General features: G+C 34.5%; 1 protein-coding gene and 1 pseudogene across 1 annotated transcript; one reads left to right on the top strand and one right to left on the bottom strand.

The window, feature by feature from the left end:
- Positions 1–3,711: 3,711 nt before the first annotated feature.
- LOC106332380 lies at positions 3,712–4,727 on the bottom strand. The gene is made up of 2 exons (XM_013770850.1): positions 3,871–4,727; positions 3,712–3,775 (listed from the first exon to the last, which is right to left on the bottom strand). The coding sequence occupies exons 1-2, from the start codon at positions 4,707–4,709 to the stop codon at positions 3,712–3,714; spliced, it is 903 nt and encodes a 300-aa protein (XP_013626304.1). The 5' UTR covers positions 4,710–4,727.
- Positions 4,728–6,475: 1,748 nt separating this feature from the next.
- Positions 6,476–10,034, top strand: LOC106332369 (annotated as a pseudogene).
- Positions 10,035–14,761: the final 4,727 nt, after the last annotated feature.

Here is a 14,761-nt window from a genome sequence, read left to right as displayed (position 1 = left end):
CCGGCGGCGACGGCGGAGCTGCGGCGGCGGCTTACCGGAAAGTTGGCCGGCGGCGACGGCGGAGCTGCGGCGGCGGCTTACCGGAAAGTTGGCCGGCGGCGACGGCGGAGCTGCGGCGGCGGCTTACCGGAAAGTTGGCCGGCGGCGACGGCGGAGCTGCGGCGGCGGCTTACCGGAAAGTTGGCCGGCGGCGACGGCGGAGCTGCGGCGGCGGCTTACCGGAAAGTTGGCCGGCGGCGACGGCGGAGCTGCGGCGGCGGCTTACCGGAAAGTTGGCCGGCGGCGACGGCGGAGCTGCGGCGGCGGCTTACCGGAAAGTTGGCCGGCGGCGACGGCGGAGCTGCGGCGGCGGCTTACCGGAAAGTTGGCCGGCGGCGACGGCGGAGCTGCGGCGGCGGACGGTGGTCCGGCGGCGGAGCTGCGGTGGCGACGATTTCCGGCGGCGGCGCGTGCGTTTCACGCGCGCGCGAAGGGCGGTTTTCTGGAGGCGCGTACGGCTTCGTCCGGGCTCCGTTTGAGGCGTGCTTGGTGTCTACGGCTTCGTCTCGACGAGAGGAACACGATGATGGGCTTGGATGCACGAGATTCGCAACGGTTAAGAAGTTATGGTCGATTTACTAAAACGGAACCGAAACTGAACTTAAATCATGGGATTTTCGCGGTGGTTACCTGCGATTAACGGTGGTGGCGAGCTCAACACGGTCCAGAGGCTATAACAAACTCCGGTGACGACCTCAACCTCTCCAAATCCTTCTTCTCACCTCCCCCTCTCTTCTTTTATCTTCCCTTCTCTTCTCTACTCTTCTCTTCTCTCTGATTTTTTTTTTTTCTTTTGATTGCAGGTTATTAGTGGAGAAGGTGGGTTTAATAGATCTGTTAATGGGTGGAGTTGGTGGAGTGGAGAAGTTAGGTCGTGACAGTTCTCGAGTTCTTTTTCCAGAGCTATTACTAAATTTGGTTGTGATGACTTGTGAGGAAGAAAGAAGTCTTATCTTTTTATATAAGAAACCAGAGTTTCTCCACTGTGCTCGTCGTTACTCGTGGTTGGTCAATATACGAAAAGAAACACACGCAGCGCGTCGTACGCGCACGCGCACTTCACATTAGCATTAGCTGTTCCTCGAAACTGATCCCCGATTATCACGTGCTTTATTTAATAGTACAGTATATAGCTCAGCAGATACATCACTTTTGTATCGTTGTCAATCAAAGTTCACTCAGCACTCAACAGGTATATCATTTTTAAGAAAACTATACTCACGCGTCTCCACATCATCGTAACTCAATTTCCTTGTGAACGTTTTATCAAAAGTGTACACTTTTAAGGCTTCAGATGGTAAAAACAGTTTAAACGAGACGGTTCAAGCAGATCATGCATATCAAACAGGATAAGTGCAGATCAAGCGGATCATGCAGGAAAGAAACAGATCAAACCGATCAAATAATTTATTATAACTTATGAATGACAAAATCAGTTCAAACTATAGATCATATATTAAAACAATAAAAATTACACTTAGATATCTAAAAAAATATTTTAAATGTTATAGGATCGGCCGAAATACCTGTAAATATTTTATAAGATACTTATACTTCTTTTATTTTCTTTTTAGGTGATCAAGATTTTCTTGAGAGAACCAGTAGGTTACACTAATATTGAACTTTTGGTTAAATTTACCACCGGAAAACTCTCTACCAGTAGGTGTAACATATTTGAAACGGTAATTAGTCATAAAAATTATTTGATCGTACAATTCAATAAATATACGTTCTCGGTTAAGATTTCATTTAAAATTGTCTTCTTTCAATAGATTTACAAAATTTAAATCATTTATCTATATATTAACTATTTTAAAACATAAAAAAAATATTAACTACTTACCCTTGTTGATATTTATATAGGAAGATTTATATCTTCTTCCTTTGAAAATGTTGTGTTTTGTCGGCGATTGAACGTCATGCTTATAATTTTAAAACAACACAAACAGTATTAGTGTAAACTATATAGTTTGAGCTAATCATTGTACATTATTTATAAAATCAGATAAATATATTTTAAAGTTAAATGTTTGTAACAAAATTATTTTTTATCAAAAAAAAAAAGCAGATCAACACCACCAAATGTTAGCGGATGAGATCTACATGCAGATTTCCCGCTTAAACTGTTTTTGCAAACAGAAAAACGTGAATGGTGAATGTATTGCGGGAGAACTGCACGTACAAGAGAACTGCAGTTGTCCTGCCCTTCCATTCATAACCTTTGTTTTTGTTGTTGTTGTTATACTTCAGTTACATTTTTTTTTCCAATTTATGTTCTATATTTTAGATCCACCTTGTGGTTTAGCATATATGTATTCCTCTTAATTTATTTCATGTTTTTGATTTAGTTTGATTTTATTTTTCATTTTTCAAAAATATACTTGAAAGAATATGTTAAGTATATAAGTAAAAGGGCAGAGGCTTTATGAATTTTGTGTATTATATATGGATAAAATCACATTTTAAATCCTGAGAGTATCAAATTCTCGCACTTTAAACACTGAACGGTTATGACTAGCACTTTAAATCTTGAAAGTGACATTTTTATCATAACAAACCTCCAATAAGGTTTACTTATTTACCAAGTCAACGAGGTGACCTGTTGTGTATTTTTAGACATAATCTTACTCAACTGGATTAGACATTTTTAAGAATGCTAAATTAGACATAATCTTACTCAACTGGATAAAATCAGAAGATCTTTTCAAAGCCTTACCATTACAAATCATTTTTCTTATCTATATACTACATGATATTGGTTTTTCTTTTTTGAGAAAGTGATTTATAATAGATTTGTTTAATCAATATAACCCTGCACATAAAAATACTACGACTTCAGTCCGGCGGCCTTGAACCTACATGATTTACCAAGGCCACCTCTCAACTTCCTTAGATGGTATGTTCACTGATATCAATATTTGTTTCAACAGTAAGGTATGACTATATGAGTGAAAGTCATAAGGAAAGATGAAATGCAAGTAACGTAAAGCCCTACAACAGCTGACACTTACGGTTATTAAGAAGACGCACCATTACCACGTGACAACTGCTCCTGCAATCCGTTTGCATGAATGCTGAGTTGGTTGTGCTCGTCTTCCAGCACAGATAAAGATCTCTGCATTGCAACAAGGACACAAACTTTAACAAAACATCTTACAGGAACCGTTTGGTTGCTAATGTGATTTTGTCCCACCTCCTTTAGCTTGGCATTGGCAGTTGATATATCAGCCTCGCGCTCAAGAGCGCTTAATTTTTCTTCCAACTCTTGAACGCGTTAGCCAAGATTCTGAGAACGATTGATACATATTCTAGACCCATCTACAATGCTTTATTTTTGTTTTTAAGAGAACTTTGTTCGTCGTATATACCTTCACATTTTGATGTATATATTAAACAAAGAATTTAAAAGAGTATGCTCATCGATAATATTCCAATGAGCATGCTATTTTGAATCCGATACTACAAAGCTTCTTCTTCTTTGAAAAAAAAGTAACAAAGTCACAAATATGAATTTTGTGTTTAATATAATATAAGAGCATGTTCATTAATAATATCCCAATGGGTATTTTGAAATGAAACAAATGAAAATACTGAAAGCAAAGAGAGAAGGAATGAGATAAACTTCTCATTTGAGAAATTTTAACAATCTCATTAGATATTCTTTTCTTCCGACTAGTTAAGGCGCCGCGCCTTCTTCGCACTTGAATGTCCAGATGATTCCCCGTTATCCAAGATTCTGAGATATGAGGATCATATGGATAATTAAATGTCCACAAAACCCATACTTATATATAACTTAATTTAGTCACACACACAATCTCAGCGTTTTACCTTTTGGCATGGTTAGGATCAGATGGAGCAATCTCATCACTGTGTCCCACGCCTTTCTCAATCTCGAAGGCATTCTCGTTTCTATTAGCTGAATTGGTTACACCCTGAAGATTCCCTGTGGGAGGAGGCAGCTTCGGTGATTCGTTACCATCGAGATTACTATTCATTGAAACACTCGTTACACCCGAAGCATCTTCACTCCTATTCTCACTACCACTGCTTTTCACATTATCCGAATCTCCAAAGATTATCACCAAGTCATCCTCGTTATAATCATAAAAAATCTTGTCCGGGTCCACATAGTCAGTGAGCAACACGTTCATGACATCGCCTGCTTCGTTTGGCATCATCGCGCTAAAGGGCATCTCTATAGGCCTCGGGTAGATCATTCGGTCAGCACTCTGAGGCCTCTGCGAACTCGAAGGAGGAACGTTATAACGGTTTCTCCTTCTGTGAGCATTCCTCCGCGGGATACTACCACCAGAGTATACCGAGGTGGTAGGCCTCGTGAACGGAAGCGGAGGCAAAGCGGCGTTGTAGTTAGCGGCCGGCGCTGGCGGATAATATGGTAACCACGACGGTGCAGGGGTCATGGGCGGTTGTGAGCCGAAGGAGAAGACAGGCCGCGACGACGGTTGATACATCGGCAACCTCATTGGCGGACGGGTCTGTGGGATCTGAGGATACGGTAGAAGCGGTGGTAATATTCTCCCGCGAGGACGCGGCATGCCGCCTCTTGGGCCACTCTCGCCGCCACCATTGGTACGAGGACTCGGGAATCGAGGGGAGTTGGCGGAGCTTGTGTTTAAAGGAGCGATCTCGTTGTGACGAGGATTCATTGTTAAGGATCCGAGGAACTTGAGTACTCTCTGCATCATGTTGGAGTTACACAGTCATATCGGAGTTACACTTGTCTCTATATAATCAGAACTAATATTCAGTGCAACGTCAGTGTTATCATCATCATGATCAGTTCGTACTTGTTTTGAGAGAGAGAAAAACAAACAAGACAATGATAAAAAAACAACAAAACTGATGTCAGAAAATAAAAAATAAATGAACTGAAAAGTTTTTTTTTTGTTGATCTAGGATATCCGGCGGACCGAACCCAACCAACTTATTTCCAGGATTTGTCCACCGGAGCCAAGATAAATCCGGTTATTGTAAGGAGAATTAGATATCCTTGTTGTCTGGCCATATGGTGGGTAATCTAAGTGTGAGGTTTAAAAGTCGGGTCTTTTAGGAATTTTCCGAGATACCTTCACCACCCGACCACACCCACATGAACTGTAAGGTTAAAGTAAGATAAACTAAAAGGAACTGCAGTAAGAAGAATACCTCAGCAACTGAAAAATGGAAAACTACTGTCCGAATAAAACTGCTGTATCTGGTTTGCTTCAGTCACTTGCACAAGCTTTTATAAAAGGTTAAGGGGAGATATTAAACGTGGATATTTACAAAATTAATCCTCTCTACTTTTTGGATTTAACAAATTTTCTTCTAACTTTCCTTGAATTTGTACACATTTTCAGTATATTTTTTATCAACAGAAATATCAACTTTGTACTTCAAAAAATAAAATCAATCCTATGCAGTGGTGCTAAATGGTGTGATTTTAAAGGTTGGGTATTATAATGAAAATAAAATTAAAAAAAATATTTGATGTATAGTTTTTGTGAGTGAAAAAAGTTTGTATATTAAAATGGTAATATAAAGGTATATATATATATTGTATACTTATGAGATATTCCTTATATTAGATTTTCCCTTATTTATATATTTGCATTGACCATTCTGTTGTCTTGGACCTAAATTGTTAGCTGCATTCATTAATTACCACTAAATACATTACTTCGTCACGTTAATTTCGTTAACCTTGTAGATAATGTTGTGAGATTTTTTTATTTTTTTTAAGCGAAGTGTAGAGGATATACCAAGCTGGACGAGTTCACATAAAAATTAATAGAAAATTTGATAAAAAAATAAGAATAGTACAAATATTATTGGGAAATTTTCAAATTGACGTAAGTTGTAACAATGTGAATTAAATCATTGTTAATTATCTAGTCATGATGACAAGAATTTAGCGTAGTGCCACATAAATAATAATACAAAATTTGATCAAAAAAAAAAGAATACAAATATTATTGAATCATACATTAGGAAATTTCAAAATTGATGTAATTTTTTTTTTGGTAAAATGTAAAATTGAAAAATTGAGGCAAGTTGTAACAATGTGTATTAAATCGTTGTTATTACCTAGTCATGATGACAAGAATTTGGAGTCAGGTCACTATATTATAGTTCAATTTTGGCTGTATTAAGAATACCTAATTTGCTAGTTTTCATTTGGCAGTTACAAATTTCATATATTGTATTTCTCATATCTTTTCAGGAATGTATCTCTCTATATATCTTTGGACATTTATGTTGTTTTGTCAGTTTCTCTCTTTTGAAACTTGACTTTTTCTAAATAAAAAATTTCCATTATTTTTAATTGTTTATTTTTCCGTGTTGTAAAAGTTCCCGTTCGACTACTAAAACAATGATTAAAAATTAGTTCTGGAAAATAGAATGGAGGTGCCTGAGAAGCTGCGAAATCGACAGTGTCATGGCTGTCATGGCTGTCACTTTTAGGTACACTCTCTCCTTTCATCATGTTTCCCTTGTAACTTATCGACCTTTGTTTTTTTTTTTTGTTTGTTCTTCATTACAATCATGTATCTATCACGCACTTAAAGTTCATTCCTTTTGTAAGAAGAATGAATCCCTCGAGTATCAAATAATTAATAAAGGGATTTTGGAGTTCTGGTTTAACCGATATAGTAGTATCATGCAAGGAGTTAGCTGTTAAGTTTTGTTTTTATCTTAGTTAAGGCCATTCCTGTTCTTAAACTGGGTTGATTGAGACGCCTGTTAAATTTACCGTTTTGATTTTTTTATTGTTTTGCCTGGTTTCAGAAAGGTTCAGAGAGAGGTACCTGGTGGGGGAAGAGACTCTGAACGTGTTAGACTGAAGCTGGAAGTACACGTTGAGGTCATGATTTTTTAAGGGATATTTGTATGCAACTCTGTTATTACCTATCTACACTAGTAGCCTTGTTTTTCTAATATAGCATTCTTAAATTCGCCTCGACCATAAATCGATATTGCTTACATTTGTTGCCTTTTTTGGTCTTCGTTGCCCTTTCATCAACTGTGGGAGATACCTTTGTCTAATTCTATGGTCTGATTGTGTTTAATTTCCTTTGTTCATTTAGGAGGTGGACTATGACAAAGATGCGTCTGTTTTGCGCATACGTGGGAAGAATATCCTGGAGAATGAGCACGTAAAGGTAGATTGCGAGGCTCTGACTTTTACCTTATAGAATTTCCTGTGCTGAATCTTGTGTTGGTGCGTTCCATACTTTGGAGATTGACCTGAAACGACCTTTTGTGTTGAGAAAGGTAGATGTCCTTTCTTTATTATCATGATCCTTTAGAATTTCTGTTCTATTTTACCTTGCAAGTGTGCATGATCCGTCTTGCAATCTAGTTTCTATTTTATGAGTAACTTGGTGCACGCTGGTGTAGTGTGATACCATTTGCAAGATAATATCTTCGGAATCAGCGACACTACATATTGTCTTAAATACGGAATACTTTTTCCTCAATGTTTTACAGTAATCTTTATTTTCGAATGCCTAAAAGTTTCAAACTACACGATCCATTTAGGCAGTTTTGTAACTAGAATCTATCTTGCTTGCCCATAGGTTTCTGTTGCAGTCTGCTTAGTGCTTACGGTGTCGGTTATTAATTTGAAATTTTCGTTCATTTTTGGAAACTAAATTTGTAATTAGTAGTTTGTACATGGGTTATTTTCAGGCATTTTGGGACTCATTGGCTCTTGATACACTCAAGCAGGCCTCAGGTATGCTCTGCTCCGTTTCGACCTTCCAATTTTTTGGAGAAAAAAATACCTTTGAAATTCTCATAAAACCACAAATGTGCCTAAGTTGATTGTTGGCACATGACCCGAGATCTGTCTCCATGTGGCCTAGTGTAGATATCGAACCCAATTCATTGGTTTACAAACTTGCTCATGCAATATTCCAAAATTCTGCTTATATATCCTCATAGGCCTGCAAGTTGTTTATGCTTTGGTCTCAAATTTATTCCCTCTTTTTTTGTCTTGCATAGATCCCGCTGCCAGTGCTGATCTAGCTGTAGTTCTAATGCAAGAAGGACTTGGACAAATATTCCTTGTCGGCAGAAGGTACTGACTACTCATGTATTTCTAATTATGAAAAGAATCAAAGAAATCGTTCATGTCTTTAATTGTTTACATTATTTTCTAATGTTTGGCAGCGTGACAAGTAGTTGTGCACGAATAGAAACATCAATTCCTAGGAAGCACGGGCCTGCAATTGCTGGTTACGAGTCTGTATGTTCCTGCACTGTTTCATTATACACATGCATTAAACTATGGTTGATTGAATTTCTCTGATATTATCCCTTCATTTGTTTCTCTGTAGGCTTTGAAGAAATTCTTTTGAGAATGTTCTGCAGGTTTTCTTTAGCTCTTAGAATATCATGTTTCATATTCTAATTCATACAACAAAAGCGTACCTGATTTTCATGCATGCTAAAGTCTATTGATATAAACAGGCCTTTGTGAAACATGTTGACTTCAGTGTCGTTCGCTGTGCAGTGATTGCAAGTCCCGGCTTTACAAAGGTAGTTTTGGCTCTCCAGGCTGTTTCTAAACTTTCAGGGTTAACAATTATTAATCAGAATGAAGCTGGACAAGTTTAGTACTTGAGGACACACAAAACATATGATGAGATTTTGGTTGTTTCTTATCTTCAGGACCAGTTTCATCGTCACTTATTATTGGAAGCAGAGAGAAGACAGTTGAGAGCTATAATTGAGAACAAATCGCGTATAATTCTGGTGCACACAAACTCTGGATATCGGTAGGGTTTCTGTGGAATAGTTTATGTAACTTGTCAAAATAGGTATCTACCGAAGTTATAAAATATCAATGAAGGCTCAGTGTCAAATGAATAACATACTTAAATTCAATGATGTTACTGATTTGAGATCAATGGTGCGTGTCTGAGTTGCTATCTGCTAGATAAACCTAATAGGTTTCCTGTATGAATATGTCCGAATTGACCAGAGGACTTTCAATGTTCAAATTCATGTTCGTGGTGGCGAGCAGTTTTAACTTCTCACCTCTTGGTCTGTTTGTTAACATCGATAAAGCCTGCAAATTTTCTTTGATTTCTAACATTATGTATTGGTGCACAGACATAGCCTGGGAGAGGTTCTAAATAATCCCAACGTGATGAATATGATCAAAGATGCTAAAGCAGGAAAAGAGGTGATTTAGAATGTCAATTAGCTTGATGCCTTATTTCAATATTTTCAAATTGCTCGCTCAGAGCTGGTTTAGCGCACACGGATTTTTCACTGTTTTAAATGGATAGATGTTCCAAATCATTGTGGTGCTCACCGTTTCGTGACATGTGTTCTTCTCTTCCTGCATGGTGGTGCTCTTAAACTGTACTCTTATCATCCACGTGCTTGATGTGAATTTGCCTCTTGCAGGTCAAAGCTCTCAACGATTTCTTCACCATGCTTTCAAATGTGAGGTTCTTTTGCAATGAACAAAACGATTCTCATCCGTTTTAAGCGTCCTGAGTTTCTTTTGCTTGTATTAATCTAATCCTAGGATCCAGCTCGGGCATGCTATGGACCAAAACATGTAGAAGTTGCTCATGAACGAATGGCAGTCCAAACACTTCTCATCACGGATGAGCTTTTCAGGTTTGGTGCTTCAAGGGAATACTAATCGCATTTCCACTTTTGTACTTTTAAGAGGCAAATTTATTATATATTTTGTCCAGGAATTCTGACGTAAAAACAAGGAAGAAGTATGTGGATTTGGTGGAGTCGGTGAAAGATTCAGGAGGAGAGGCGTTTATATTTTCGTCGATGCATGTTTCAGGGGAACGTGAGTGTTTGCGTCTTTTATCTCTTCTTCATTTTGTAACAAACTCTTATTACGTGTTGATGAACTTGCAGAGTTGGCACAGCTGACTGGAATTGCAGCTCTTTCGGGTATAGAAACCATACAAGATCATATACGTCTCACTATACTTATTAGCCTGCCTTTATAGTTTTCAAGAGAGATTTGTGTTGTGGCCCAAAAAGGCAACTCTTACATTAAGCTGGATGAGTCGTTGCTCTTGTGCAGCTATTAGGAAACAGCATATCCTGTTGAATAGTGAGCCTTCGTGATTTATAAAACATATTTGTGGAGCACATAACGTATGAAGAAGATATAAATGCTAGGGTATGCTGTTTCCTAATAGCTGCACAAATTTTTGAAAAAAAAAATTTAAATAAGTTATCTCAACTCAAACCCAACCAGAACTTCTGCAAAAACAATTAAAACCCGAACCAGAACTCAAACCCGAACCAGAAGTTCAGATAACTTATTTAATTTTTTTTTCAAAAATTAAAATTCATATATACTTTAAATTTTTCAAAATCTAAAATTAAAAAACTAATATATAACATAAAAGATAGTTTAGCTTAAATATTTGGATATGAAATCAATAGATATTTTATGTATTTTAGGTATTTTAAGTATCTTTAAGCTATTTTAACCATGTACTTATAACTATTTTTATATATTTTTATAAGTATTTTGGACAACTTAAAAATGTCTTATATATTTTGTATATTCATTTAGATATTAAATTTAAAAATATTTAATATATTTTAAGTATATAAATCTGGTTCGGATATATTTGGATACCCGAAATATTTTGGTTTGGATCGGGTTTGGTTCTGGTTCTCTAGATACCAAAATTTTGAACCCATTCGAATATCTAACCAATTTTAGTAAGAATTCAATACTAGTTTTTAGATCAGTTTCGGTTCAGTTTTTTGGATTCAGATTTTTTGTCAACCCTATATTTTTATTGTGACAAAATTTTAAACGAAAATGATGATGGTTCATATTGATTTTGGGTATGCAATAATTTTTAAACAACATATTTTACTATATACATGTCCCATTTAGTTAAACATTAAAAACTGTTTCATGCCCATTTAAAATAAACAATGGGGTGAACTTAAAAAAATTACAATTTCAGATTGTCAATCGACACTTCCAAATATTATATGTCCTGGTGTTGTGACGAATAGAAAGGGGTTTAGAGTTAGGAAATCAAATTTGTAGTACAATCCATGTTCTCGTTAGGTGATTTCAATAGCTTCTAGATAAATCCTAGTTGTATTGATCTCTTGTAAGTTTTTCGAACAATATTAATTAATAAAATTTTACACATGTTGAATTGTTTCTCAATTAATATATAGGAGATTAGAGTAATCACATAAATCAACGTAATATCTCTTGTTTACTTACAATATATTTATGCTAAATAAATCAAAATAATTATTTTATTTATTTAATATGGTATATAATTATATTTCAATGATATTGACATAAATATATAATATATTTTAATATAAATATTTGTTATTGAAACTTCCTACTTATAAAGTTTTATTAACATTTGTATATTTGATGTAACAAAAAAATTTAAACCCAAATTTTTTATGTGATATTTTTTGATGCAAATTTCGAAATTAGCATATTTATGTATAGTTAAATGGTACATAGTTTAATTTAAACAATATTAATATATATATATATATTATTTAATATGAATATCTATTAAATAAAATTCATATTAATACGATTTTATGATCATTGTACAGTAGAACCTCTATAAATTAATAATGTTGGGACTTTAAAATTTTATTAATTTATAGAGATATTAATTTATAAAAGTTTCCTTTTTTCGATTTTTTTTCTATTTTTGAATATTTTTTATTGATAAAATAAGAAAATATTTGATTTTACCGTATATAAATTATGTAAATTTTAGAAATTTGTCTTTCATATTATTATATTATCTTATTTGGTGTATATTTTTATGTTTCATAGAATTGTTACGTGGTTTTCGATATAATTTTACTAAATATTATCAAAATATATTAAAATATTAAGAAAAATAGAAGTATTTCATTGTGAATATAAAACCAACAATATAATGTTTAGTTTGTACTTATTTAAAATATATATAGAAATAGATTATTAATTTATGATTTTAATGGGACTATATATTTACATGAGAATTTTTAAAATATTATTATCTTATTATTTTATCGATTTGTGTCATATTTTACATCGGCACGAGTTGGGACCGACGAAATTTATTAATTTATTAAGATTATTAATTTATCGAGTATTAATTTATAGAGGTTCTACTGTATCTTGTTATAACAAAAATAAATAAGCCATTGATCACAAAATTTTCAAAGGGATTTTTAACATTTTTTGTAGTTTAAAGTCATTTAAAAAAATTCAAAATATAACATATAGAAAAAAAATCTAATTTTTATTATATAGTTAATGTGATTTTTTAATTTCTTATAATAATATAAAATTAAACAAAAATGAGGAATGATACAAAATTGTTATCAAATCTTTATTATTTATAATTATTAATTACCATATATATGTTAATAATATTAGGTAACACCATAACTTTTATTTAAGAAAAAAATACACATTTTTTTTTATATTTTGGGTTAATATAATGTTCTTTAGCAATTAAATTTTGGACCTACAAATTATTCAATTGCTTCTTATGTTACCACGTAAGCCAAATTGACAACTTAATTAAATAACACATCATTAAATGTCTTTTGTAATTAGTACAAAATATATGTTACAACTTTTTAAATTATTCTCAATTAATATATAGGAGATTTCTATACTTCTTATGTTATTTTAAATAGTTGCCGTTTTTTATTTGTGCAATTAATTTTTTTAATATTTAATTATATATATTTTCTATATGAAAGATTAACTATTTATTTAATCACAATTCAACCAATAAAAATTAACCACAAAATATAAAAAGTTAATGAATATTATATTGAAAATTAAAGATGTAATAATGTGAAAAAAAATTCATAAACGTTGTTATTTGTGGAAATTCTTTAGTCTCGTGGTTTGATTAATGGTTAAATAATGTTTCTACATTAGGAAGCATGAGTTTCGAGTCCAAAAAAATAGAATTATGCTGATTAATGCGAGTAATCAAGTTTATTACCGAACATAAGAACAACATTATCAACAACACTTCTTAGAAAAGTTCTTAGAGTTTTTAATTAGTATTTCTAGTCTAAGCACTTTTCTAAGATATTTAAGTGAAAAACAACATTATCAATGAAACTTTTTGAAGGTTCTTAGGTATAAAATATTATTTTTTTATTAATAATTAGTAATTAAGATATATAATCCTGAACATATACCCATTTATAATCACTATTAAAAAAACATTTTTATTCATTTCATATAAAATTACAAACATTTTATTACATTCCATACATAAAAAAAATCATATGTTATTTGGAAGATGTCCAAATTTAGCCCATATATTTTCAATCAAATCGTATTTTAATTGTTCATGGGCTTGTCTATTACGAACGCTCGTTCGACGATCCATTGCACTGCCGAGATTTGAAGGCCTAGTAACGGTAAATGTATCCTCGTCTTCGCTTCTCTAATGTTATCTTGAGTGTTTGTTGATCATTCATCCTCGACAATCATATTATGGAGAATGATGCATGCTCTCATAATATTTGCTATTTTATCTTTATCTCATAACTTAGATGGATTTTTCACAACGGCAAATCTAGCTTGCAGAACTCCGAAGGCACGCTCAACATCTTTTCGAACAACTTCTTGGGTTTTAGCAAATAACGAATGTTTCTCACTTTGTGGAAGTCGGATAGATCGAATAAAAGTCACTCATTTCGGATAAATACCATCAGTGAGATAATATGCCAAATGGTATGGATTACCATTAACATAGAAGTTTACTTGTGGCGCTATTCCGTTAATAATGTCATCAAAAACGGGTGATCGATCAAGAATATTAAGATCGTTCATAGTACCTGGAGCTCCAAAAAACGCGTGCCATATCCAGAGATCACTTGAAGCTACCACCTCCAAGAGAATTGTTGGTTTTCCGGTTCCTCGTGAATACATTCCTTTCCAAGCCGTGGGTCAATTCTTCCACTCCCAATGCATACAGTCGATGCTTCCAATCATCCCCAGGAACCCACGTTGTTCTCCGATATAGAGTAGTCTTTGCAGATCCTCTTGTGTGGGACGTCGTAGGTATTCATCACCAAACAAGCTGATTATTCCGCCCGTAAAATTGTGCAAACATTTCCGAGCTGACGTTTCAGCAAGTCGGACATACTCATCAAGTGAATCAGCTACACCGCCATATGCCAACTGTCGAATTGATGCAGTAAATTTTTGTAGGGGTGTTAGACTAGACCGTCCGGTACAATCTTCTCTTGGTTTAAAATATGGTATTTCCGTGGAGAGACGATGCACAATACGCAGGAACAATGATTTGTTCATTCGAAACCGTCTCCGGAATAATTGGGGCGTGTAAGTTGGAGTCTCGCTAAAGTAATCATCCCAGAGCATCTGGTGGCTTCTTCTCAGTGCCTCTCGATAAAAATACGTTGCTTTCTCTCTTTTGGTTCTGGAATAAGATCAAAGTTTTCAGCATAATCATCTAACATGGAATCAATTTTATCAACATCATCTTTGTGGTAGTGATAATGAGAAGAAGATGCCATTAGATTTTTTTTTTTTTAAATGAAAAGTTGATGATAGAGAAGAAGATTTGGTATAAGAGGAGGGATGTCTTAAAATTTACAACGATCTATCATATTTATAGGATCAAATAAGTGTATCTTGTGATACTAGTGTGATTGAAATTATACAGCTTGTGATTGTATA

This window comes from Brassica oleracea, chromosome C1, assembly GCF_000695525.1.
Source record: "Brassica oleracea var. oleracea cultivar TO1000 chromosome C1, BOL, whole genome shotgun sequence".
Taxonomy (NCBI): Eukaryota; Viridiplantae; Streptophyta; class Magnoliopsida; order Brassicales; family Brassicaceae; genus Brassica; species Brassica oleracea.
This window is presented reverse-complemented; position numbering and strand designations above follow the sequence as displayed.

Excerpts from the sequence above, each read along its gene's own strand:
- LOC106332380 (XM_013770850.1), bottom strand. The coding sequence starts at position 4,709 with ATGAATCCTCGTCACAACGAGATCGCTCCTTTAAACACAAGCTCCGCC. Across the intron at positions 3,776-3,870 it reads GATCCTAACCATGCCAAAAG|AATCTTGGATAACGGGGAAT; the intron begins GTAAAACGCTGA and ends CTCATATCTCAG.